Below are 26,205 nucleotides of genomic sequence, written 5' to 3'. Positions count from 1 at the left end.
CGAAGCAATCGGGGAGATAAAGGTGTCGCCAATAGAGCAGTTTCTTAAAAAGAAATTAAAAAAATAAAAAAGAATTAGAAGTCTTTGGTGTTAGCTGAGCAAACAGCTGATAACTTCACCGAGGAGGTCGATGGAGACACGTAGGCTCTGAGTTCTCATAAATCAGCTCCCGCCCTGGACAGGGTGCACAAAGCACTTGGGTTTGGTGATGGAAAAGATGGGGTTCTCCCCTAAATTAGCTTTCTAAGTGGTTCTGTGCTCTTAATTGCCGCGCGTGGCACTTGGAGTGCCCCAAAGTGACACGCTGGGCTTTAAAACCTTAACCCGGTGATAAGACCTGGAGAAACCTGCACGTGCGTACAAAACCCTGCAGAGCAAATTTGGGCTTTGTGAGGTGATAAAGTCCTTTTTGGTGCAGAGCAGAGGTGAAAGCACCAGTCAGAAATACATCGTGTGTGTGTGTGTGTGTGCAAACTTAGCCTGGTGTTGCTGGGTTGAAAATCAGCACACATCCACTATTAATAACTTAAGAAATTTAAAATATATACATAAATATTGTTGCCAGCTGGGAGCAAGGAGGGGTAACTCCCTTTAATTTTTATTGGAGGAAAATTGTGATGACAGCCATGATGCACCTGTGTCCTGGAAGTGTTGTGATGTGTAAAGGACTAAAATAGCAACTAAATACTGGTTTATAGGGAAAAAAGAGTGGTTACTGTGCTGATACCATATGGGGAATAACGGAAATGCTGAAGGATGTTTAAATGGAAGCGGCTGTGGTTCTGCTTTGTTTAAAATAAAAAAGAAATTAATTGGTTTTGGGGAATCCCAGCAAAGAGGAGTGAGGGGAGGAGACAGGCAATGAAGGGCAATGAAGATGATTAAGGGAATGGAGCATCTCCCTTATGAGGAAAGGCTGAGGGAGCTGGGTTCTTTAGCTTGGAGAAGAGGACACTGAGGGGTGACCTCATTCATGTTTACAGATATATAAAGGGTGAGTATCAGGAGGATGGAGCCAGGCTCTTCTCGGTGACAACCAATGATAGGACAAGGGGCAATGGGTACAAACTGGAACACAGGAGGTTCCACTGAAAAATGAAAAGGAACTTGTTCCCGGTGAGGGTGGCAGAGCCTGGCCCAGGCTGCCCAGGGAGGTTGTGGAGTCTCCTTCTCTGCAGACATTCCAACCCCCTGGACACCTTCCTGTGGAACCTCAGCTGGGTGTTCCTGCTCCATGGGGGGATTGCACTGGATGAGCTTTCCAGGTCCCTTCCGATCCCTGACATTCTGGGATTCTGTGAGACATTAAAGGACCAGCATATTAAAAGAAAAACAGCATAGCTCTTTCTACTGCCCTGAGCCAGGTCCTGGCAAAGCCTTTGGACGATGCTGTCCACAAAGAAAGAAAGAAAACACAAAAGGCAAGGGCAAAATGCTCTGCAAAAGCTGGGGAAAAGCCCTGAGCAGAGCTCGTGCACGTGTTGTTTTTCCCGGAACGTGACGTGATTTAGTGCAAGCAGCCAGAATCGCTTCCAGCCAACGCTGTCAGCTCTGGGTTATCTCTTCCCCGCTTTCCTTCGGAGCAGATAAGAGGGTTATAATCAGCCTGGGAGCTCGTGTTGCTGGGAGCAGGCAGCTGAAATCAATCCATGGTGTTTACATCTCCTGACGTGCAGGAGTGGAGAAGGGAGGGCAGGGTCCGGCTCTGCTAATGAGTGAGCAGAATGGTCGTTTGCACCTTCTCAAACCCGACCGTAAAGCACTTTTTATTTTAGTGTGTGTGAGCACTTTGAGTGCTCATAGCAAAATCTGAAGCTGCGCTGGGTGTGAGAGCGTGGATGGGCAAGGGGAAAGTTGCTCTGGAGCAGAAAGAGCAGGTTGATCTGAGCAGGGTGCAGCACTGATGAGGTTTGCCCGGCCTCAGCCTCCGTGGCACAGGGGCCTGATTGATCTGGTTTCCCTGGTCTCAAAAGGCTGAGAGATTTGGGGTGTTCAGCCTGGAGAAGAAAAGGCTCCAGGGAGACCTTCTTGTGGCCTTTCAATACTTAAAAGGGGCTGATAAGAAAGATGGGGATGAAATTTTAGCAGGGCATGTTCAATAGGACAGGCGGTGATGGCTTTAAACTAAAAGATTAGGGAGATTCAGATTAGATATAAGGAAGAAATTTTTTATGATGAGGGTGGTGAGAGCCTGGCCCAGGTTGCCCAGAGAGGTGGTGGATGCCCCATCCCTGGAGATATCCCAGGCCAGGCTGGATGGGGCTCTGAGCAACCTGAGCTGGTGAAGATGTCCCTGCTCATGGCAGAGGTGGCACCGGATGAGCTTCGAAGGTCTCTTCCAACCAAAACCATTCGATGATTCTATGATCATGTGCAGAGCAAGAGACACAGTTCTCCAGGAGCATTTGTATGGATGCACATGTTACTGTACCGTTGGATAACTTCACTTCTATTTATCGGTGCAGCCAAGAGTTGATAAATAAAGTCATTGATGAAGTGAAGGGAGGTTTGATCCATATCGTGTTTTCTTGCAGGGCCACCAGTAACCACAAGGTCAAAGAGACGGTCGCCCTGGAGCTGAGCTACGTGAACTCCAACCTGCAGCTGCTGAAGGAGGAGCTGGAGGAGCTGAACAGCAGCGTGGATGTCTACCAGAATGAGAGGTAAACTGCAGAGAGGGAAGAGCAGCCTGCTCAAATGGGATGTTATTTTTATTATTGTCATTTAATTTTTGCTTTTTCTGGGAGGAAGGCAGCCTCTTGCCTTGGTATCCATTGCTCTTGCCTCTGCACAGGGTTTGACCTTCTGGCAGGGACCACGACACGGAGGTTGGAGAATAGGGGAGGACCTGGGAATGGGCCAGATTTGCTGGGAACAGTTTTTCATCCTGGGAACACTCACTTTTTGTCTGTAGAACTACACGGAGAGCAAACTCATAGAGATGCAAGGAGACCGAACTCAGCATATTTTCCTACTTGGAATCATAGAATCATTTTGGTTGGAACAGACCCTCAAGATCACAGAGTTAAACCACTAACCCAACACTGGCACTAAACCATGTCCCTAAGAACCTCATCTGTGTGTCTTTTAAACATTTTCAGTGATGGTGACTCTACCACTTACTTGGGTGGCCTGTTCCAATGCTCGACAACCCTTTCCATTAACATTTTTTTCCTAATATCTAATCTTAGGAAGCATTTGGGGATGGGTTGTGCATCCTCTGCATGCCAATGTCACAGCGCATGAGGAATAAGACAGAAACAACCATATTCACATTTTTCTATCAGGTGAAATAGGATATTTATCAGAAACAATTAAAAAAATGGCTATAGAGGTGCCCAACCTCCTGTTCTGGCTGTTCCCACAGTGGATTACTCACTAGTTTTCTTTTCCCATCCAGGGTATCAGGTTATTTTTCTGTCTTTCTGAGGTTAGACCTTTTGTTAATTGAAACTCTCTACTGCTGTGAAATGCTTACCCAACCACCTTGGGCTTGACTCACTGGAACGGTAACCCTGGCATGTTCACCAGCAGCAAACCAACGTGCCGGGGTGGTTCATCAGCACCGTTTTGCTGGGTCAGAAATGCAGAAATCCCTGAGGCAGAAAAACCTGAGATGCTGCAGCAACATGGGAACTGCTGCTGCTCCTTCCCTTCCTGAGATGAGTGGGTGGATGGTGTTTGGTGACACCAAGCTGAGTGGTGCGGTTGACACGCCTGAGGAATGGGATCCATCCAGAGGGACATGGACCGGCTCAAGAAGTGGGTCCATGTGAACTTCATGAGGGTCAACAAGGCCAAGTGCAAGGTCCTACACCTGGGTCGGGGCAGCCCCCAATATCAGCACAGGCTGGGGGATGGATGGGTGGATGAATGAATGAATGGAGAGCAACTCTATGGAGAAGGACTTGGGGACACGGGTAGGTGACAAATGGGGCATAACCCAGCAACGTGCGCTCACAGCCAGAAAATCAACCATATCCTGTGCTGCACCCAGAGCAGCGTGAGCAGCAGGTGGAGGGGGGGATTCTGCCCCTGTGCCCCCATGTCCTGAGCCCCCTGAGCTCTGTGTCCAGCTCTGGGGTCCCAGCACCAGCCAGACATGGAGCTGTTGGAGCAGGACAGAGGAGGGACACAGGAATGGACCAAAGGCTGAATAGCTCTGGGGAGAAAGGCTGAGACAGCTGGGGCTTCAGCCTGGGGAGGAGAAGCTCTGGGGACACCTTACTGTGGCATTTCTATACTTAAAGAGGCCGAAAAGAAAGATGGAGACAGACTTCAATAGGGCATGAAGCAACAGGACAAGGGGTGATGGTTTTAAACTCAAAGAGGGGAGATTCAGATGAGATATAAGGGAGAAATTTTTTACTCTGAGGGTGGTGAGAGCCTGGCCCAGGTTGCCCAGAGAGGTGGTGGATGCCCCATCCTTGGAGACATCCCAGGCCAGGCTGGACGGGGCTCTGAGCAACCTGAGCTGGTGAAGATGTCCCTGCTCTTGGCAGGGGTTGGACTGGATGAGCTTTGAAAATCCCTTCCAACCCAAATTATTCTATGATTTTTTGTCCATCCACGTGCTTTTCCTGTTGCATGGTCCTCCTCATGTGGCCAAGAGAGCCCATATCTCCACCACCCTTGGGTGTTTGCTGCATTCAGAGTGTCTGTTGCAGTCTCTGATTGTAATTCTGGATGCTGGTCGTTCTTCTGTGTTAGAAGCAGGGATGCGTGTAACATATCCCGCGTTGCATGCATCCTCCCCAGATTCTTCCCTATCAAGCATGATGGATTTTTCCAATCCACTGCTTGTTTGCCCTGGTTTAAGAAGAAAACAACAGTAGCAGCAACCCCAAAACCTTTCCCAGGCCAAACAAAAGCCCATTTGTTTGCTTGGGGCATTGGATTCAAGTGGAAATCTTGTTAGGGAAGGAGCGATAATGGATTTTCTGCACTAATTATAGCTCTCAGAGATGTTTATTCAGTATGAGCAGATGAAAATATGGGTGTAACCTCCCTGCCCCGAGCCCCAGATTTTTGCAACTTGCCTCTTTTCCTCCCTGGACTAATGAGTGATGTGCCAACAAGTTATCAGCTGTATCTGGAGGTAAGGAAACGGGGCTGTTGTCCAAACCTGGGTGAATGATCTGGATGAGGAGACTAAGTGCACCATCAGTAAGTTCGCAGATGACAGCAGACTGGGTGGGAGTGTTGATCTGCTCAAGGACAGGAAGGCTCTACAGAGGCTTCTGGATGGGTCAATGGGCTGAGGCCAATTGTGTGAGGTTCAACAAGGCCAAGTGCCGAGTCCTGCACTTGGGTCACAACAACCCAATATAGTGCTACAGGCTTGAGGAAGAGCAGCTGGAAAACTACCTGGTGGAAAAGGACCTGGGGGTGTTGGTTGACAATGGCTGAATGTGAACCAGCATGTGCCCAGGTGGCCTGGAAGGACAAGAGCATCCTGACTTGTGTCAGCACTAGTGTGGCCAACAGGACTAGAGAAGTGACCATCCCCCTCTCCTGGGCACTGGGGAGGCCAAACGTTGAATCCTGGGGTCAGTTTTGGGCCCCCCATGACAAGAAAGCCCTTGAGGTGCTGGAGCGAGTTGAGAGAAGGGAACGGAGCTGGTGAGGGGCTGGAGCACAAGTGTGATGGGAGCGGCTGAGGGACCTGGGGGGTTCAGCCTGGAGAACAGGAGCTGAGGGGAGACCTTCTGACCTCTGAGCTGCCTGAAAGGAGCTTGGAGGCAGGGGGCGTCGGGCTCTGCTCCCCAGAACAAGCACCAGGAGCAGAGGAAATGGCCTCAAGTTGCACTAGGGGAGGTTGAGGTTGGATATTAGGAAAAATTTCTTCCTGGAAAGGGCTGTGGAGCATTGGAACAGGCTGCCCAGGGCAGTGCTGGAGTCACCATCCCTGGAGGGGTTGAACAGGCATGGAGATTAAGTTCTCAGGCTACCAGGGTTGGGTTAACAGTTGGACTCAATGATCTTGAGGGTCTCTTCCAACCAAAATGATTCTATGATTCTGTCTTCAGCATATCACAATATCAAACCAGCTCTGTGATAAGAGCTATTATTAGACAACTGCTGTTAATAGAGGTAGAAAACTTCAATATCAGGCACAGCACTGCAGCCCAAGCAAGTCCTTATCAGCACTGAAGCCCAGATTAGCACACAGGAGTGGCTGAATCCGTGACCTGTCCTCACATCACACCTGGTTCCCAAGGGTTGCTAATTAAAGCAGCTTCATTACTGGAGCCTATTTTGTTGCTCTTGTACTTGTTATGGAGAGAAAAGCAGAAGCTGGAAGAAGCTGGAGTGATGGTTTCAGATTATTTTCTGTGCACCCCTCCTCTTTTGTTGCTGTTCCCGACATCCCATTGAGAAGAGCATCCTTCTGCTATGTGGAGTCGAGTCTTCTTCTAGTTTCACCCTTTAATAGGAGCAGCACAAGCCCAGGGCAAAGAGCTACGTCATTTTAATCCATGACACACAGGGTCTTTCCAAGGCTTTTAAACCAACCACTAAATACATTTTTGTCTTCTTCCAGCGAGTCCATCAGCGTCCCCATGATCCCTTTGGGCCTGAAGGAGACAAAGGAGCTGGATTTGCTGGTACCACTGAAGGTGAGCACTGGGGTTTCACACATTGTAAACTGATGGAGGGGAGCGACCGTGCAATTTGGGAGATGTTTCAGCTCATGGGTAGGGTTGGCTGTTGTAGAGGAGGTGCTGCGGCATCTACAAAACATTTTCTGTTTAGAACAGCTGCAAAAAGTAGATTTATGAGGAGGAGCTGGACTTAAGACACGGTAAAGTGGGAGGCAGGGGTCTGGAGATGCTGGAGAGCAAGAGCCAGGCAGGGGATGAGATGGTTTTCCTTGGTGGAGGTTTCCTTGCAGGGAAAGCAGTATTATATGGAGTTACCCAAAGTCACCCTTTAAATAATGAAAATCTATTTTAAAGGGTGGGTCAGGGTTTTCTTTTCTCTTATATCCCCATCCAGGATTTCATCAGTGAACACTATGGAGAGGAAAGCATCTTGTTTGAAAAAGAAATCAAAGAGTTCATGGAGCTGCGGCAGGTCGGTGTCCCTTGAGCTGCAAAGTCTTGCTTTGGCTTGTCCAGAAACACTCATTGGAGGTGCCACATTTTGTTTTAGGTGTCCCCTCATCCCCTCTCCAAACAGCACCCTTAACCTTGTGAATGAGGGATTCCCACACTAGAGCACCTCAGCTTCAGTTCATAGGTTACAGAATATTACAGACTATTCAGTAATTGTTTTCTTACCCTGTCCTTTAATGCCTGGCTAACCTGGAACGGAACAGCAGTAAAATGTGTAATGCAATCCATTACTGATTTATGAATATTAATTCACTCCCAGCAAGGCTAAACGACTGCTCTCTCTCCTGCTAGTGCTTGGAGAAGAGGAAATATAAAGTAATCCGATAAAGGTGAATTTTTCCTCTCCTATGAATCGGTCTCATAAGTAACTTCAAGTTTTGCCTTGCTGTGAAGCTTTGATCTGGGAGAGCAGGAAGGAAAACACTTGCCCAAGCACTTCTGAAGGGCCTGATCGTGCTCTTCAGGCTGTGGGAGAGGAGCCTTGCAAAGCCAGACACTGGGAAAAAGCCTAGTTAAAATTAGGCATTAGGAGAGCTCTGACCTTCCTCACTATGCTGGGTCAAAAGCTCAAGGGCTTTTTTATTAAGAGCAAAAAATGCTATTTCATCATTAGCATTTATCTAATCAAACTTTGCATGAGTTTCTCTTAAATAAAAATTAAAATAATCTCAGCTTGGTTTAGATGAGCGTCACCTCCAGCACAGCTCCCAGGTGGCTGGCTCTGGATTTGGGTGCCCCAGCACCCAATTGGTGCCTCCTCAACCTTTCCAACAGCTGAACCTGTGCTGGGGGGCTGCACAGCATCTCATCCACTATTGACCTAATCCTATTGATTATATTGATCTGATCCTATGGATCTAATAACTCGGGTGGAGTTTCTTCCCCATGGGCTGGCCAGCACATGCAGCTCCATAAATCTGTCGTTTCCCTTCCCGTTTCCCCCTGTCTTCCCACCCATGTGTCTCCTCTCCCATCCCTGCAGGCGATGCGCACCCCGAGCCGCAATGAAGCCGGGCTGGAGCTCTTGATGGAGTATTACAACCAGCTCTACTTCCTTGACAGCCGTTTCTTCCCTCCCACCAAAAGCCTGGGTGTCTTCTTCCACTGGTTGGTGCAGATTTCCCCATCCCGCCTCGGGGCATCACGAGTGGGGAGGGAGATGGTACCAAACATCCACAATGGGATTGCTGCCTCAGCAGCAAAGCTGGAGCTAGCAGATGTGGGGAGCTGGGTTTTCGCCTTGCTCTGGGCTTGCTGTTACAGAATCATGAAATAGTTTGAGTTGGAAGGGACCTTCAAAGCTCATCCAGTCCAAACCCTGCCACGAGCAGGGACATCTTCACCAGCTCAGGTTGCTCAGAGCCCCGTCCAGCCTGGCCTGGGATGTCTCCAGGGATGGTTCATCCACCACCTCTCTGGGCAACCTGGGCCAGTGTCTCACCACCCTCAGGGGCAAAAATTTATTCTCTAGCCTGAATCTCCCCTCTTTGAGTTTAAAGCCATCAGTCCTTGTCCTATCACAACAGGCCCTGTTAAAACTCTGTCCCCATCTTTCTTATCGCCCCCTTTTAAGTACAGAAAGGCTGCAATAAGATGTCCCCGAAGCCTTCTCCAGGCTGAACACTCCAACTCTCTCAGCCTGTCCTCCCAGCAGAGCTGTTCCAGCCTCAGATCATTTCTGTGGCTCCTCTGGCCCCTCTCCAGCAGGTCCATGTCTGTCTTGTGCTGAGGACCCAGAGCTGGACCAGCACTGCAGGGGGTCTCACCAGAACAGAATAGAGGAGCAGAGTCACCTCCCTCAACCTGGTGCCCACACTCCTTTTGATGCAGCCCAAGATATGATTGACCTGGGCTGCAAGCACACAGGGCCGGCTTTTGTCCAATCTTTTATCCACCAGCATCCCCAAGTCTTTCTCTGCAGGGCTGCTCTCCATTCCTTCATCCCCAGCCTGTATTGATATGAGCAGTTGCCCCGAACTGTGTGCAGGACCTTGCCCTTGGCCTTTTTGAACCTCATGAGATTCACATGGTCCCGCTTCTCAAGCTCGTCTAGGTCTCTCTGGATGGATCCCGTCCCTCGGGTGTGTCAGCCACACTGCTCAGCTTGGTGTCATCCGCAAACTGGCTGAGGGGGCACTCAATCCCATCAAGTTGCCCTGGTGGTTGGTTAGGGGAAGAAGGAGAAAGTGTGTGCCCCATGGGGATCAGTGAGAATGGTGGCTTGCAAGCCCACACAGAGCACTGAAAACCCTCCAGGCTCCTCCTGCATCCATGAACAAGAATCCAGGGTTGGACACTGACTCTTCCGTTCTCCAGGTACGATTCCCTGACGGGGGTCCCATCCCACCAGCGGGCCCTGGCCTTCGAGAAGGGCAGCGTGCTATTCAACATTGGAGCCCTGCACACCCAGATCGGAGCGCGGCAGGACCGTGCGTCCCTGCCGGGGCTCAACCAGGCCATCGATGCCTTTCAGAAGGCAGCTGGTATGTGGATTTTCCTCCTTCCCTGGTTCCCCAGGGGCAAGAAGGCAGCATTTCCCTGGGGTGGGAACAATCCAGACAAGTGCAAGAAGCAGAGGGAGCAGTTCTGCAAAGAGGGATCACAGAATAGTTTAGTTTGGAAGGGACCTTCAAAGGTCATCTAGTCCAACCCTTGCCATGAGCAGGGACATCTTCACCCAGATCAGGTCACTGAGAGCCCCATCCAGCCTGGCCTGGGATGTCTCCAAGGATGGGGCATCCACCACCTCCACAGTGCATCTCCAAGGGACCACAAACCAAGTATATGTTGGCACCATGCTGCTTCTTGTGAGTGATGAAGAGGAGCTGGGATGACCCAATAGCCACCCAAAGGGCTCTCTGTTGCCACACGGCAGTAGGAATGTCCCACCTGGGGCTAGGAGAGATGCTGATCCATCTGTGAGCAGCTGGGGAAAGAATGGATCCTGTGACTGTGGTCACCCAGGGCTTTGGAGAAGAAAGCTGTTGGCCCAAGGATGGGTTAGATAGCAAGGGAGAGACTCCTGACCTTTTTACCCACCAGTTATGGTGAGATGTTTGATGTGCAAGCTGGTTTGCTGATTCTTCTCCCATGCTGCTGGTGGGGAAACCTTCATGGGCCAAAAGCCTGACCCTCCTGCTTGCAAGCCCCCTGGCTACCAGGAGCTTCTCCCTCATGCAGGTGCCTTTAACTACTTGAAGGAAAACTTCTCCAATGCTCCCAGCCTGGATATGAGTGCAGCCTCCTTGAACATGCTGGTACGGCTGATGGTTGCCCAGGTCCAGGAGTGTGTCTTTGAGAAGATGACCTTGCTGCGTGCCCAGCATGACTTCCTCACCTGGCTGCAGCTTGCCCAGGAGGCAGCAAGGGTGAGCACCCTGGGGAAGAGAGGACTTGATGGGGCTGTCACCAATGGAGAGGCTTCTTCTGTGGTTGGCAGAACCCCCTAGGAGAGGACAACCTTCTGTCACTGTCTCCTGATGGACATCCAACATCCCAACCCATGGCTTAGCAGTTTGTCTCTTGACTCCCCACAGGTGGAAGACGTCTACTCGCTGGTACACCAGACGATGACCCAGGCCCATGTGAAGGATTACGTTCCCTTCTCTTGGACCACCATGGTCCATGTCAAGTCAGAGCATTTCAAAGCCCTCTCCCACTACTTTGCTGCTGTTGCTCTCTGCGACTGCCCCGGTGAGTGTTACAGCTTGGACACAACTGCCTGCTCAGCCAAATTCTGGCTTTGCATGGCAGCCTGGTGCTGGGGAGGGATTGCAAAAGAAGAGGTGAATGGAGGCATGCACAGGGTAGATGGATACAAGACCTAAAGTTTTTGGGATACTCTGAGCTGTTGCTAGAATCATAGAATCTTTTTGGTTGGAAAAGACCCTCAAGATCATCGAGTCCAACCATTAACCCAACACTGGCACTAACCCATGTTCCCGAGAGCCTCATCTCCACATCTGCTCAACTCCTCCAGGGATGGTGACTCCACCACTGCCCTGGGCAGCCTGTTCCAATGCCCGACAGCCCTTTCTGGGAAGAAATTGTTCCCAAGATCCAACCTCAACCTCCCCTGGTGCAACTTGAGGCCGTTTCCTCTTGTCCTGTCACTTGCTACTTGGGAGAAGAGACCAACCCCCTCCATGCTCCAACCTCCTTTCAGACAGTTGCAGAGAGCAATAAGGTCTCCCCTTAACAATGGGAGGTGTCACTTATTGACTCAGAAATTCATGCCCATGGCAGATTTCCCTCATATTTCTAGTTTGCAAAGTCCTTCCAAGAAGATAAGCATAGAGGTCCTGAAGGGCTGTCACTTGCTGTCCCCTTTGGGGTTGGGTGGGTAAGCAGCGGGGGGTGAGCTGCCTGTTGACCATGCATGTGCTGGTGTCCTTGGTTGAGCATTCTCCTCGGGTACCCCAGGCCATGTGACAGGCCAGCTGGGAGCTTCAAAAAATAAAAATATAACAAAAAAAATCCAAAGTAGCCCTGGACAAACTGGTCTGGGCTACTCCAGTTTGATTGCCAGCCTCATGGCTGGTTGCCCTGGGCAAGCAAGGGTGGTGGGTTGGTGGCAGCAGGGTATGGGTGGCTGTGCCAGAACTAAGCTGACGTGGCTCTGTGGAGCCAGCTGGAGCGGGGACGTGGGCTGTGACCCATCGTCTCCATCTGCACCGTCACCAGCAATTTTGGGTCAGGCAAGAGAATCTGGGGGCAGGCAGCTGATAACGCCGTGACCTGTGGTGCCGACCCATGACTTGGTGTTGATGGGACACCTGAGGACAGGCTGGGTCGCTTCTTGGGGGATGGCCACTGAAAGCAATGCTGTGACGGTGATGGCTGCCAGACTGTCCCAGCGTCCTCCCCCGCTCTGGAGCCTGCCCGAAATCTTGCTGCTGGGCTTGTGCCGCGTGGGTGTTGCAGAAGCTGAATTGAGACTGAGGTGCTGTGCGGCTGGAGCGGCTCGAAGACAGAAACAGCAGAGGATGGTGATGGAGCTGGGTTTGCATGCGGCTACATGGACAGGGCAAACGTTTGCCCCAAAATTTTGAGGTTGTTTCAATGTTCTAGTAACCTTGGCTGCTGGGGGGAAGCATAAATCTGCAGGAAATCCCTAATTGGAGTGTTTGGTGATTTTCTTTTTCTTTGCTCCATCTAGAGCACACTGTTGAGATCTCACATGCTCGCTCGCTGCCTCTCCAAGCGTGCCCTGACCCCTTTGTTCAGAATAACAAATCTTCTGCTCCCATAACCAGCTGGCAATAAACCCCTTGTGCTGCAGTTTAATCCCCTCGGGATTCTGGCACGGGGAGAACCAGCCCTGGAGTTACTGATTCCCACCCCGCCAATGCCAAGGTGCTCACCAGGCTTTGGGATCTTCCATTTGGACCAGCAAGTCCACAAAGCTGCCTAGAACCCTCTGGATTACTTCTTATCAGACTCTCAGCCCAGGGAAGGAGGCTGCTATGAAACCCTGAGCTCCATGTGAGCCAAAGGGGATTAGGAGCAGCTTTGGCTGGAAATAAGTGTGTAAAAATCCCACATACAGAGCCCAGTGTGGTGCTTGGAGCACGTGTGCAAGCTGCATCCATCTCCATCCTCTCCATCATAGAATCGTAGAACCATAGAACAGTTTGGGTTGAAGGGACCTTCAAAGCTCATCCAGTCCAACCCCTGCTATTAGCAGGGACATCTTCACTCAGATCAGGTTGCTCAGAACCCATCCAACCTGGCCTGGGATGTCTCCAGGGATGGGGCACCCACCACCTCTCTGGGCAACCTGGGCCAGTGTTTTATCACCCTTGCTGTAAAAAATTTGTTCCTCATGTCTGTCCTGAATCTCCCCTCCTCTAGTTTAAAGCCGTTACCCCTTGTCCTATCGCAATAGACCCTTCTTAAGTCATCAAAGGATCTGTGGTTGCACTGCAAGGTCTCTGCCCATGCAGGGGTCCCGTGTGCAGCAAGGAGGGCTCACTTTCCAAACTACACTTTAGTCTGCTTTTTTGCTTTAGTTGTTGTCTGAATTGTCTCTGTGGCACTAACCTCCAGGTGGGGAAACACGGGGCTCTTGATTTCCAGTGCTGCTTCCAGACTGGGCAGAGGAGGGAAAAGAGGCAAAGGAGTTGGATGCTTGTGCTGTGAATGGGACAAATCCTGCACTTGACTTCAAAGCCTGGTGCAGCCTTGAAAGTGATGACAGGAGAAAAGGAAACAGCCTCAAGTTGTGCCAGAGGAGGTTGAGGTTGGATTTTAGGAAAAATTTCTTCATGGAAAGGGCTGTCCAGCATTGGAACAGGCTGCCCAGGGCAGTGTTGGAGTCACCATCCCTGGAGGGGTTTAAAAGATGCGGAGATGAGGTTCTTCAGGACACAGGTTAGTGCCAGTGTGGCGTTAATGGTTGTACTCAATGATCTTGATGGTCTTTTCCAACCTGAATGACTCTATGATAACTCATCCCTCTCCAGCAGTGATGTCTTAGTGGTCATTTCAGGCTGTGACTGAGTCAGAGGAAGCTTGTGCTGAAGTTATCAGGGCCATATGAGCATGGATGTGACTTCATGGTCACCTTGTCCCCAGCACCATGGGTGTCTGGGTTGCCATGCAACACCCTTGACTTCTCTTTAAGCCCATACCCACCCATTTGTTTTACACAGTGGCATCTGATGCTGAACTTCCAGAGCAGGAGAAGGCTTTTATGCAGTTCCACGTCACCATGCCAGAGGGACCATCGCTCCGTGTCCTGCTGCAGGACCCTGAGGAGAGGAGGAAGCTGGGTAAGTGCAAAGATGCTGAGGGGTCTGGAGCATCTTTTTTTGAGGAGAGATTAAGAGAACTGGGTCTGTTCAGCCTGGAGAAGAGAAGGATGAGAGGCAATCTCATCAATGTTTATAAATATCTCCAGGGTGGGTGTCAAGAGGATGGACCAGACTCTTTTCAGTGGTGCCCAACTATAGGATGAGGGGCAACGAACACAGACTGAAACACAGGATGTTCCGTTTGAATATGAGGAGAAACTTCTTTCCTTTGGGTGTGACAGATCCCTGGAACAGGCTGCCCAGAGAGGTTATGGAGTCTCCTTCTCTGGAGACATTCAAACATGCCTGGACACATTCCTGTGCAATCTGCTCTGGATGAACCTGCTTTAGCAAGTGGTTTGGACTGGATGATCTCCAGATGTCCCTTCCAACCCCAACCATTCTGTGATTCTGTGAAGTGCATCGTTGGGGGCAAATCCCCCGGTTCTTGCAATGAAACCTCAAAGCGTTGGCAATGAGCCCCATCATCACCTTCCCCATGTAGGCACGGTCTCCACGAAGCAATGCAATGAGCTGCTGGGGGATGTTTCCATGCAAAGACACCTCTCTTTTTTTGTTTTCTTTGAAAAGAACCTCTTTTGCGAAGGCGGGAAAATGTCACAGTTCCCTATTAGGATGTTGAGGACCAACTCATGGTACTTGCACCAACCTGTCCAGCTGATTTGATGGTAAAACCTCAAACACTGAGGTGGCCTGAGCCAGATAACGTCACCCAACGCAGCGTGGAAAAATCCGTAGGGACGCAGAGATCCTAGAAGCTCCTTGGCTTGGGCTTGCTGCTGACTTGGCTTGATGACAAGAAGACACAGCAGATGCCAGGGGGGTGGATTTTTTTAGCTGCGCCAAAAGGCTCGAGAGACGAGAGCTTCCTCCCATGCGGATCTTCAGCTTCAGGGGAAAAACAGAGCGTTGCTTATTCAGCTGAAGTTGTGTTTTGGCAGCCCCTTGCCAATGAGACTGCAAAGAGAGTCAGCTTAGCACCCTGATTTTGGGGTGTCATCTCCTCTTTGCCGCCCCCACGAGCATGAAGAATGAGTTTGTCACATCACTGGCCCCAACAAAGTCCTTCTGGCTGCTCAGTCTGTATTTTTCTGCTCCCCTGGTCTCCTACTCTTATAACATTCTGTTTTATCAGACATGGTATATTCCACCATCTTCAACAGAATGGAGCCAAAAGCTTGCACAGCTTCCATGCTTGACCTCTATTCCCTGTGATCTCTTGAAAATAGCAGGAGTTGATGATACTCGATAAAACCTCATTGTTTTCTTGGCCATGGAGTGGGCTGGCTGGGGGTACTTCGATAAAATACAGTTGATTGCATTTGATACAGTTATTTTGGAGAGTTTCTTCTTCTCTGGTTTCCATCCAGGCTCAATATATTTCCTCGATTGCAGCTTCTTGAAGGGGGAAAGCAGAGGTCGTCAGGCTTTGGTCCTTATTAAGTCTGGAGCAAAGTTTCACCATCTCCCTGGGTTATGTTGCCACCGTGTGTCCTAAAAGTGGAAATGCTACAGGCACACGTGTTTCTATGACACATCATTATTTTTATAGATAGATAGATATATATATATATGGCTTTTTTTGGTAGTTCAGCATTGGATACGGGCATCTTGGTTGCAGTCTCTCACAGAGGAGATGTTTGCGTTGATACCCTTGGGCCATCGTAATTTCATCTCTTCTGGCTGTTTTTCGGCCGCTCCGTTTTCCCGAGGGTGGAATCATGTCGAAGGCAAGTCAAGAGGAGCAAAGCAAGAGAAGATGCTGAAGAAGGGTGGAAAAGTGGGACCTGCAGGGCAAGGAGAAGGCTTTGCCTAGCCTAGAAAACAGGGAGACATGTTGCATCTTCCTGAAGCTGTCACCAGGAGGACGGGGCTCAATTTTCCTCCGTGTCCCAACACCCCCCCAGGGGACACAAAGCGATGGAGAGAAGTTAATTTGCGGAGGAGATTGAGGTTAAGCGTTAGGAGGGACTTCGGGGGCGGCGCGACGTGGTGGCAGCTCCTTTGCCGGTGGTTTTTGGGAACATCAGCCGGCTCTGCCACCAGCGCCGGGGGGAGTGAAGTAGGTCACCCCTTCAAGGTCCTTTTCCCAGCCCTGCATCAGGGGGGGTGAGATGCTCTGACGGCTGGGACCTACCCCATTTAAAGCGCATTGGAATGCCTGGCAGGCTGCGAACGTGACTGGGCTGTCCCTGAGTCACGTCGGGTGACACAGGCTGCTGTCATCCGTGGGCAGCCGAGCGAGCGGAGAGAGAAACGGCGGCTGCTCCGCTCTTCTCGGGCTGCGACCGTGTCTCTCTGCCCCCCTCGCAGGCAAAGCTCATCTGAAGAAAGCCATCATGAAGCACGAGGAAGCCATGAGGATCCACGGCTTGTGCAAGATCCTGCGGAAGATGGACATCCTCCAGGAGGTCCTCTCCTTCGCTCACAAGCGTTCGCTGAGCAAGTACTCGGAAATCGACCACGAGGAAGACTTCTTTGAAACGGGAGATGCCCCAGACATTCACCGTAAGTGGTTTTTTTTTTGAGGGGGTACATCTGAGAAGGGGATTTGTGGCAGCTTTGCGTGGGGTTGGGCAAACTCCACAGTGAGTTTGTGGCATGTTGCTGTGGACCAGAGCTCCCTGTACAGTGGTGGAGCATCACAGATGGGAGTTGGGGGCTCGAGGGGGCACATCTGGCACCTAACCGAGAAGATCCCAGCTCTTATGGGTCACTCCATCCCTTCTTGGGGAGCGCGATGTCGAGGCAGCAGCTGCCGCAACTACCTGACCCCAGCGTGTGTGCTTTTCTCTCCCTACCACCAGCCAAAACGCACCAGAAACCGGAGATAAAATCCCCCAACTTCTCCCAGGTGAAGGTGACCGACCTCTTCCACAGGCTGGTACGTACAGCTATGGGATGGAGGTCTCCCTGAGGGAGCAGACATCTCCTCCTCCTCCCCTGCATGCTCTGCTTGCCTGGTGTCCTTCCTCCCCCCAGCCTCTTCTCCCTCTCCCGGTACAGCTGCTGCTCTCATGGGTGGTTTTCCAAGGAGGACGAGCCACCTCCTCCCAGGCAAAATGAGGGGTGGGAGGGCACGAATCTGTCTCTGCAAGACCTAAATGGGTCATGAAGCTCCTCCGGTGCATGGAGGAGTGGGCACAGGCATTTTTAAACTATTTTTTACTGGTTTTTTTTACAATGAGGGTGGTGAAACCCTGGCTGAGGTTGCTCAGAGAGGTGGTGGGTGCCCCATCCCTGGAGACATCCCAGGCCAGGCTGGACAGGGCTCTGAGCAACCTGATCTGGGTGAAGACGTCCCTGCTCATGGCAGGAGTGGGACTAGATGAGCTTTGAAGGCCCCTTCCAACCCAAACTATTCTATGATTCTGTAATTTCGGGTGGGCTTTACCCAAGAAGGACCAAAGGGACCCTTTAGTGGAAGCTTTTTGGGGGACCAAGGTGATGCCAGCTGGGAGGCACTAGGAGAATCCCACCAGACCTTCATCCCTACCCTCCTTAGGCTTTTACAGGGTTTTGGGGAGCAAGGTTGAGCTTTGGGGCTGATGTCCCGGTCCCCCAGGCACCCCAAGGGCTGCGTAGCACCTCATGGAGAGGTTGAACATCTTTGCTTTTGAACATCTCCAGGGCAGGCAGGTATATCCTGGTCCTGTGGGAATGGGAAAGTAGGAAAAAGACAGGAAAACATGAAAGATTTGGGAAGGATCTGACCCTGAAGAGGTGACCCATCCCACCAGCTCGCACCCTGCTGCTGTATCACCCCAGCCAGGTGTGGGGTAAAACCTCAACTCCCTCCTTGGGCGATGGGTTTTATTTACTTATTTTTCCTGAAGGGAGAAATTAAGGACCCAGCTCCGTCCACTGGAGCTTTCTGTTCTGTTTGCTCCAGGATTTTAGTGTCTAAACCGATGCTAGCTTGCTGACCAAACATCTGACATGGGCTTTTAAGCACCTCTAGCTTTGTAGTGTATAAATCTGCATTTTGGGGCATGCAGGAAGGGGGTTGGTTTCTTCTCCCAAGTAGCAAGTGATAGGACGAGAGGAAATGGCCTTGAGTTGTGCAAGGGGAGCTTCTGGTTGGATATTGGGAAAAATTTCTTCACAAAATGTTGCTGGGCATTGGAACAGGCTGCCCAGGGCAGTGGTGGAGTCCCCATCCCTGGAGGGGTTTAAAAGGTGTTTATACGAGGTTCTTAGGGACCTGGTTTAGTGCCAGTGTTGTGGTAACGGTTGGACTCTATGATCTTGAGGGTCTTTTCCAACCGAAATGATTCTGTGATTCTAAAACACCAGGCAGGCTCAAAACTACACCCTTAAATCAATGCAAAAAACAGGTTTTCTTGTTCTGCCTCCTCCCCATCAGTGGGTGTTTTGCAAGGTTGCACATCCTTGCACCAAAAAAAAGTGTTTTCCATTTTTCTACCTTCCCCCAGGGGCCCCTCTCGGTTTTCTCAGCCAAAAACAAGTGGTACCCAGTGCGGAGGGTCCACCTGATGAGAGGAGAGAACGGCTTTGGGTTCACGCTGCGAGGAGACTCCCCCGTCCTCATCGCTGGTGTCATCCCGGGGGGCTGTGCTGCCGTGAGTACCTGGAATGCCACAGGTGGGGTGTCAGGGCTTCCTTCAAGGGGTGCTGGGTGGTTTTAGGTCTAAACGTCCAGTTTATTGTGACTTGGTAACTGCATTGGTGTGCTCAGGTGGAGACTCGTCCCTGCCAGATCTCAGCTGGGGTGTTACACAAGAATTGAGATTATATTTTTAGGAGACAGCTAAGATAAAAAATAGAGGTGAACTCAGTTTTTAACTGCTGGCACCCTTTCTTTGGCAAGTGCCCAGCTCCCTTCTCCCTCATTTTGGGATGTGACAGTGGATAGGACAAGACGGCAAGTCTGAAATGCAAGTTATCTCACTGTATGGGTTTCCTGATGGATCAGGGGCGACTTTGTTTTGCAGCAGAAGCTTGCTGGAGCATCCTGGTGGGATGTCCGAAAGGTGTCCCCCTTTCCCCAGCGCTGCTCAGCATCAACCCTGCCATCCACAGCTCAGCATCTCCATAACAACACGCTCCGTAGCAGCAGGATCACATCCCGTTTTTGGAAGACTAAAATCTTCTTAAAGACTATGTATGGTCCATATCTGGACCACAGTTGTGTCTCCTGGGCTGTTAACATTCGTTGCATTGAGCTGGGATGGGATTGGTGTCTAGATAGACACCAAAATCTGTGTGTCCCTGTGTGGGCAAGTTTCTAAACGTCCTTTGCAGCTGGTCTGGCGTGTCCTAACTGGGTTACTCCTGGTTCTGATGCTGTCCTCATAACCCCAGGCTGGCACATGCTTTCCTTCAAGCACATCAAGGGCTTTGTCGATGCCTTGATGAATAAAGAATGTGCGTAGGACCTTGCTGAGCCTGCTCTATTTTCTCAAGGATCTAGGCTTGTAGGTGATAACTCCAGCAGCTGCAGAAGAGATCTTTAGTCTGTAGAGCATCCCACTTTTGTGTGCAAGCTGCAAAGCAGATGTCAAATCCTTGGGATGATGAAGGCATCGTCTGTCTTGTGCTCTAGGTGGAGGGTGGACCCCAACCCTCCCTGTGGGCTGTATCGCTGTAGGATTGGAACATGTGGGGTGGGATGGACACTGAGAAGACCTCAGGCAGGGGCATCCATGAGCTCAAATGTGCGTGTCTGCTCTCTACCCCCACAGGAAGCCGGGCTGAAAGAGGGAGACTACATCATCTTGGTGAACGGCAAGGACTGCAGGTGGTCCAAGCACGCTGAGGTGGTGCAGCTGCTGAAGAGCACTGGGGAGGAGGGAGTGGAGATCGGTGTGATAACCCTGCAGGGTTCGGAGGGACCGAAAGCTGTAAGTCACATAGAATCATAAAATAGTTTGGGTTGGAAGGAACCTACAAAAGCATCTAGTCCAACCCCTGCCATGAGCAGGGACATCTTCACCAGCTCAGGTTGCTCAGAGCCCCGTCCAGCCTGGCCTGGGATGTCTCCAGGGATGGGCCGTCAACCACCTCTCTGAGCAACCTGGGCTAGTGTTTCACCACTCTCATTGTAAAAAATTTCTTCCTCATGTCCAGCCTGAATCTCCTTCTTTAGTTTAAAACCATCACCTGTTGTCCTGTCGTAAAGGGCCTTGCTAAAAGTCTGTCCTTATCTTTATTATAGGGCCCCTTTTAAGTACAGAAATGCTGCAATAAGGTGTCCCTGGAGCCTTCTTTTCTCCAGGCTGAACAATCCCAACTCTCTCAGCCTGTCCTCCCAGCAGAGCTGTTCCATTCCTCTGATCAGAAGAAGCTACAAAGTTGGTGAAGGGTTTGGAGAGGAAGCCATTTAAGGAGCAGCTAAAGTCACTGGGTTTGTTCAACCTGGAGAAGTGGAGACTAAGAGGAGACCTCATGGTGGTTGCAGCTTCCTCACAAGGGGAAGAGGAGGAGCAGGTGCCGAACTCTTCTCTTTAGTGACCAACGACAGAACCTGAGGGAATGGCAGGAAGATGTGCCAGGGGAGGTTCAGGTTGGACATGAGGAAAAGGTTCTTCACCCAGAGGTGCTGGACACTGGAACAGGCTCCCCAGGGAGGTGTCACGGCCCCAAGCCTGACATTGTTCGAGAAGAGACTGGACAATGTCCTCAGACACATGGTGTGAACTGTGGGGTTGTCCTGTGCAGGGACAGGACTTGGACTCGATGATCCGTGTGGGTCCCTTCCAACTCAGGACCTTCTATAACTCTGTGATTTTTGTGGCCTCCTCTGACCCCTCTCCAACAGGACCGTGTATTTCTTAACCCCAAGCCTTAGGCAGGAAACTGCAGAACAGATTCCCTGGTGTGTCGCTCCCAGGCTGGAGGTGCAGGGTTGAACCCGGGCATCACATCTCCAGCCCGGGTGCTGCCCTGGCTTCACTCCCCCTTCCCCTCCCTGAACAGGCAGACAAGAAGGCAGCGGCGATGTCCTCGGGCAGCGGGATGCTGAAGAGCAACAAGGAGAACAGCCGAAAGAGCCTGATGAACAGCAAGAGCGCCAGCACGCTGCTGGTCTGGAGCAAGAAGAGCAAGAGGAGCAAGAAGAGCACTTACGGTGTTCCCTTCACCGCGGTGGGTGACAATGAGGCCATGTACTGAAGCAACCATGGGGTTAGGTCGTGTCCCACGAGCTTGGGGACTCGTGAACCTTCACAAGCATTGGTGGCCTGTCCAGGCTGTGCGGGCGTCAGTTCTACAGGGACCCCCCTTCCCTGGGGATGTGCCGCTGGTCGGATCCTCTCCAAAGAGGCGATGCACAGCACCGGACTCCGCCATCTCCCAGCTCCTGTGTCTAATGATACTCAGCTAAACAATACAGGGAAACACTGATTTATTCTTAATTTTTAATTAATTTTTTTTTGCTCTTAAGGGGTCAGGGGGAGCTGTGCTTCAGTGTAAAGCAGGGACTGGTTTGTGTCTTTTGCTCGGTGCGAGGAGCAGCCAAACCAGACCCCAGCCATTAAAGCAAAAGCTGTAACCTTCTTTAGCGTCTCATAGGCTTTCTCTGCAAGATTAGAAGATGACACCGCTGCCACTGCTCACCCGAGAGCTGCTGGCAGAGACGAATCGTTCAGCAGCTCCAGCTGGAGATCACTTTCGACTCCTCTTTTTTGAGAGAAGGGATAACGTGGGCATCAACGATTCATGGTGACCCCATCACGGGGTCCAGCACCGACCTGCCCAGGCAGCAATGGGCTGTGCATCTCTGCCAGGTTACCAGTTAGGGGTGTCCAAGTGAAATGGGTTGAAGTTAGCATGGGTTTAACTATTTTTTAGTGCTTTTTGTTGTTTTTGGGGTTTTTTTTTAATGGAAACCCAGGTTGGCCCAGCAAAAACAGCCCAGCTGCACAGTCTGCTGCTTTGGAAGAAAAGGGAAAGACTTAACGTGCATTTGTCGTCTTGCTTTTTTTAATCAGCAGAGGTGGATTGCCCTAAATATGTGAGTAGATTAATAGCTAAGAGTCTTTCTTTCTTTTTCTTGGTATGAGATTAAAATTCCAGGAAGATAGCTTCTCCAGATTATTAAACTACTAAATTTGTGCTAGTATTGGATCTTGCACACGTTGCTAATACCCTAACACTGTGCTGTCAGCATTTGTACCAGGGCTGGGCTGATGGATACATACATCTTGGTAATTGTACTGGAAACGCTGGGAGACTCCGAATACACGCTTAGATATATTGGCAAAATTTTCTCAATCCCATTTCTGCCTCGTGCATTTATTTTTCCGAAGGCTAAAGAGCTGTCTGGTCTTCAGTGCTTGGATGATCTTGGTAGGTATAAAATACCCTTCAGAGATGCAATTGTATTTTTGTACTTTTTAAGTCGTGACGAATTTGTAGCGGTAGTTTAATGAAGCGAACGCGAGCTGGCAGCGGGACATCATCGCAAGAGCATCCCCCCTGCCCAGGGTTGTACCGTGACTTCTGGGTGGCTCCATGCCCATGTGCCAACCTTTCAGCCCTAGTTTTATTAAAGGAGAGCTAAAGGAGGGCTCCTAACTCTGCGTTATTGACCCAGAGGCTTCTCTGTAGACTGAGACATCGTCAGACCGGATTATGGATCTGTCTGCCACCATGGGGCCATCTGGCACCGTCGTATTTCCTACGTCATCTCGCCAGCTGCTTGGTGAGGACGGGGGTAGGTTCGCAAAAAAAAAAAAGGCCACCTTGCATCCCGGCAGCATCTTCCCACGATCCTTAAAACATGTTGCCGACACGGACGTCTCCGAGCTGGAGGTGTATTTATTTGGAAGAAGCCGTGCACAAGCGGCGAGCCCGCGCGTCGCGTTGCCACCCGCATCACCCAGCTCCTCCACTGGTATTGGCGGAGGGGTTGTGTTTTGTGCGGGTAGGATAATTTCCCTAACAATGATGGTTTTGTTGTTTTATTGTTGTTTTGTTTTGTTTTTTTTTTTAATTTGTAAATGGACTCTCACCTTTTATGGATTAAAAAGCACTGATTCGAGAACACTTCATAGCGCATCTCTGTTGTGAATTACAGATAGGTTGGGTGCACCAGCCGTGGAGGGGAACAAGCCCTGGATTGAGCTTGCAAATGGGTCGATTTGGGGTCATTTCTACCTAAAACTGGGGCTGTTGAGGTTGGGAGAGGTCATTTGGTTCTTGGACAGCCTGATCCAAGCAAACTGTGCTCCTAAGCATCTAGATCAGTCCAACAGCCCTTGGTGAGACATCATCTCCACCTCTAGTGTTGTGTGATGGGAGCTGGTGGCTTCGTCACCTGAGTTATTTCATGGAAGTAACATGGGAGGTGGGGAGCGAAGCTCAGGCTGGATCCCCTGGGGGCTTTTCTCCTTGGAAAACAAAAGGAAACCGTTCAAGAAAGTAATCTCTGCTTCACCCAGCATGTTTTAATCTGCTGGGTTTGGGTTTCCAAGGGGGTTTCCAACAGAGGTTTCCAAATCCCTTGTTTTTGGAGGAGCAGATCAAGAGGATCAAGGCATCACCCACACTGGAGGAGCTCCTTGGCAGTGGGTAAGCAGCAAAGCTTTGATGTGGGACTCCCCATTCTATTCACCCTTTGGAGGTCTATGTTTCGCTGGACCCCACCTCCCCAACACCCTGGGAGGACAACAAACCCCATGGCTGTGGGGCTGGACCATGGCTCCTGGTAGCCAGACAGGTCCCTTTCTCCGGGACCATGCACCCCACAGGACAGAGTAACCCCTTTCCAGAGACACAGGGGTGGCTTTAAACCCCCTTAGATGGGAATGATCCAAGGCCAGTGCTTTCAACATTGGGTTAATAAATAAAAAAGTGGTGGGGAGCCTCCTGTCTACCAAGCCAGGGTTAAAACACCATCTAATTTTTATTTTTGACATATTTTTGTAATGTTTCCTCTTTCATCACACCTCCCCTACCCAGCACCAACCTCAAAGCCATACCAAGTACTTTAAGCCACCCACAGCAAGTCGTTCTGCTCCAGTAGATCCTTTTCCCACCCACGTTCAGTGGATGTGGGAAACTCGTGACTCCGTAGCCGGAATCACCTCCCACTCTGATGACAGATTTTCAGAGGAGATGTGTGCTCCATCAGCAAGAGCCTGGTGCTCCTTGCCTCCTCCTCCTGGATCTCTCCATGCTTGTCTTCTCCATCTGGACCAGAAGGTAAAAGGATCCTGTTGGTGGAGGAAAACAGGGGTAGAAAGCACAAGAACCATTGCAGAAATAGCTTTATAGTTACTAAGAACTTAAGGTCTCTCCAGCCTATGTCCCTGTGAAGAGGAGCTCCAGGTGGGCTCCATGCTCCTCAGTCTGGGCATCCTGGGTTGGCACCAGTTAATGCAGCTCTTAGGGGCATCTTATCACCAGAGGGAAGATGCAAAGAGTATTTCTACCCCATGTTGATTTATAGAACACTTGAGACAGAAAACAGTGGTGTCCACCATCCTGGAAAACCCCATCAGGTAGAACCCACCAAACCCACAGTGGTTCAGCCCAGTTTCCTGCCTTTGAGGTTGAATTTTCTTCCTCTTGGAGCTTCACGTTCAATAATAAAAATCTCCTGGCTCATATATCAGCCCTTACAGCATGGTGGGAAGGTGGTTTGATTTTCCCCTCCATTAAGTACACAATGGCTCTCTTAATAGAAGAGGAAAAGGTACCTGAAGTGTCAGGAGGTGCGGCCATGCACCTGCCTCCTCGCTTCATGGCTCATTGGTACCGTAAACCATAATTGCTCCTCTGGAGCTGTCGCCAGCTACAAATTAATGCTCCTGCCTGTCCCTGGAGACAACAGAGGGAAAGTAGCTACTAAAGGAACCCTCGCCCTAATGTGTACCATAGAATCCTAGAATCATAGAGTAGTTAGGGTTGGAAGGGACCTTCAAAGCTCATCTAGACCAACCGCCCCCTGCAATGTACAATGAGCAGGGACATCTTCACCAGCTCAGGTTGCTCAGACCCCCATCCAGCCTGGCCTGGGATGTCTCCACGAATGGGGCATCCACCACCTCTCTGGGCAACCTGGGCCAGGGTTTCACTACCCTGACTGTAAAAAATTTCTCCCTCATATCCAGCCTGAATCTCCCTTCTTCAGTTTAAAACCATCACCCCTTGTCCTATCGCAACAGTCTGTCCCCATCTTTCTTATTGGCCCCTTTTAAGTATGGAAAGGCCACAATGTGGTTTGGTGCTGGGACACTGCACCCATGCAACGTGCTCACTACACTGAACTTGCAATTTGTTAGCGGGATCAGGCCTTTCAGCAGCACCTGGTGCTGCTTTCAAACAGTCCTGGGCCAGGAGCAGATCAATGGGGCCATCCTGGGAGAAGGATGGGGCAGCGCAGGCTTTCTCCTGCTCCTGGGGAGGAGAGCGATGCTGCGCCTACTTGGTCCTTTGTCCTGTGCTCACTCCATCCTATGAAAGGTATCATAGAATCACAAAATCATTTTGGTTGAAAAAGGCCCTTAAGATCATCGAGTCCAACTGTTAATACTGAGTCTACGTCTAACCCATGCCCCTAAGAACCTCATCTCCGTGTCTGTTCAACCCCTCCAGGGATGGTGATTCCACCACTGCCCTGGGCAGCCTGTTCCAATGCCTGACAACCTTTTCCAGGAAGAAATTTTTCCCAATATCCAACCTAAACCTCCCCTGCTGCAACCTGAGCCCATTTCCTCTTGTTCTGTCACTTGTTACTTGGGAGAAGAGACCGAGTGCCCCTGGCTGCAACCTCATCCTCGGCCCCACATCCCACCTTGGCCCTCCTGAACACCCGTGTTCTTGGTGTAGAGCGAGGTGCCAACAACCACCCTCCTTTCCAGCCTGAGCCCACTGGAGGGCAGCAGCACCTTGTACAATGCACCCATACTGCTCCACTTGCCACCCCAGGGTGAGTCAAGGTGTCCCTGGGGTATTTTGGAGACCAGTGCATTGCAAGGCATGGCATAAAAAGTAGTTTTAAACCATATATCCTGTGAAGTCACACACACACACACAAAAATAATGATCAGAGGGCTGGAACAGCTCTGCTGGGAGGACAGGCTGAAAGAGTTGGGGTGTTCAGCCTGGAGAGGAGAAACCTTCAGGGAGACCCTATTGCAACCTTTCAGTGCTTAAATGGGACTGATAAGAAAGATGGGGACAGACTTTTTTACAGGGCCTGTTGTGATAGGACAAGAGGTGATGGTTTTAGACTAAGAGGGTATAAATTCAGACGAGGTATAAAGAAGAATTTTGGTGAGAGCCTGTCCCAGGTTGCCCAGAGA

At 50.6% G+C, this 26,205-nt stretch overlaps 1 protein-coding gene across 2 annotated transcripts in view; it reads left to right on the top strand.

Moving 5' to 3' along the window:
• RHPN1 (rhophilin Rho GTPase binding protein 1) overlaps positions 1 to 22,945 on the top strand; it is a 38,129-nt gene extending 15,184 nt beyond the window's left edge. For both annotated transcript variants that reach the window (XM_082044891.1, XM_082044890.1), the window contains exons 3-15: positions 2,535 to 2,663; positions 6,545 to 6,620; positions 7,000 to 7,077; positions 8,101 to 8,225; positions 9,435 to 9,601; positions 10,299 to 10,486; positions 10,655 to 10,811; positions 13,772 to 13,891; positions 16,247 to 16,441; positions 16,741 to 16,817; positions 18,370 to 18,516; positions 19,639 to 19,797; positions 20,873 to 22,945. In XM_082044891.1, coding sequence (XP_081901017.1) covers positions 2,535 to 2,663; positions 6,545 to 6,620; positions 7,000 to 7,077; positions 8,101 to 8,225; positions 9,435 to 9,601; positions 10,299 to 10,486; positions 10,655 to 10,811; positions 13,772 to 13,891; positions 16,247 to 16,441; positions 16,741 to 16,817; positions 18,370 to 18,516; positions 19,639 to 19,797; positions 20,873 to 21,067 — 1,813 coding nt within the window. In that variant the 3' untranslated portion in view covers positions 21,068 to 22,945. The remainder of the gene's footprint in view (positions 1 to 2,534; positions 2,664 to 6,544; positions 6,621 to 6,999; positions 7,078 to 8,100; positions 8,226 to 9,434; positions 9,602 to 10,298; positions 10,487 to 10,654; positions 10,812 to 13,771; positions 13,892 to 16,246; positions 16,442 to 16,740; positions 16,818 to 18,369; positions 18,517 to 19,638; positions 19,798 to 20,872) is intronic.
• The last annotated feature ends 3,260 nt before the right edge of the window (positions 22,946 to 26,205 follow it).

The sequence above is a fragment of the Streptopelia decaocto genome, assembly GCF_964273445.1.
Source record: "Streptopelia decaocto genome assembly, chromosome: 2".
NCBI lineage: Eukaryota > Metazoa > Chordata > Aves > Columbiformes > Columbidae > Streptopelia > Streptopelia decaocto.
Note: the sequence above shows the minus strand (reverse complement) of the source record. Positions and strands in the feature narration are given on the sequence as shown.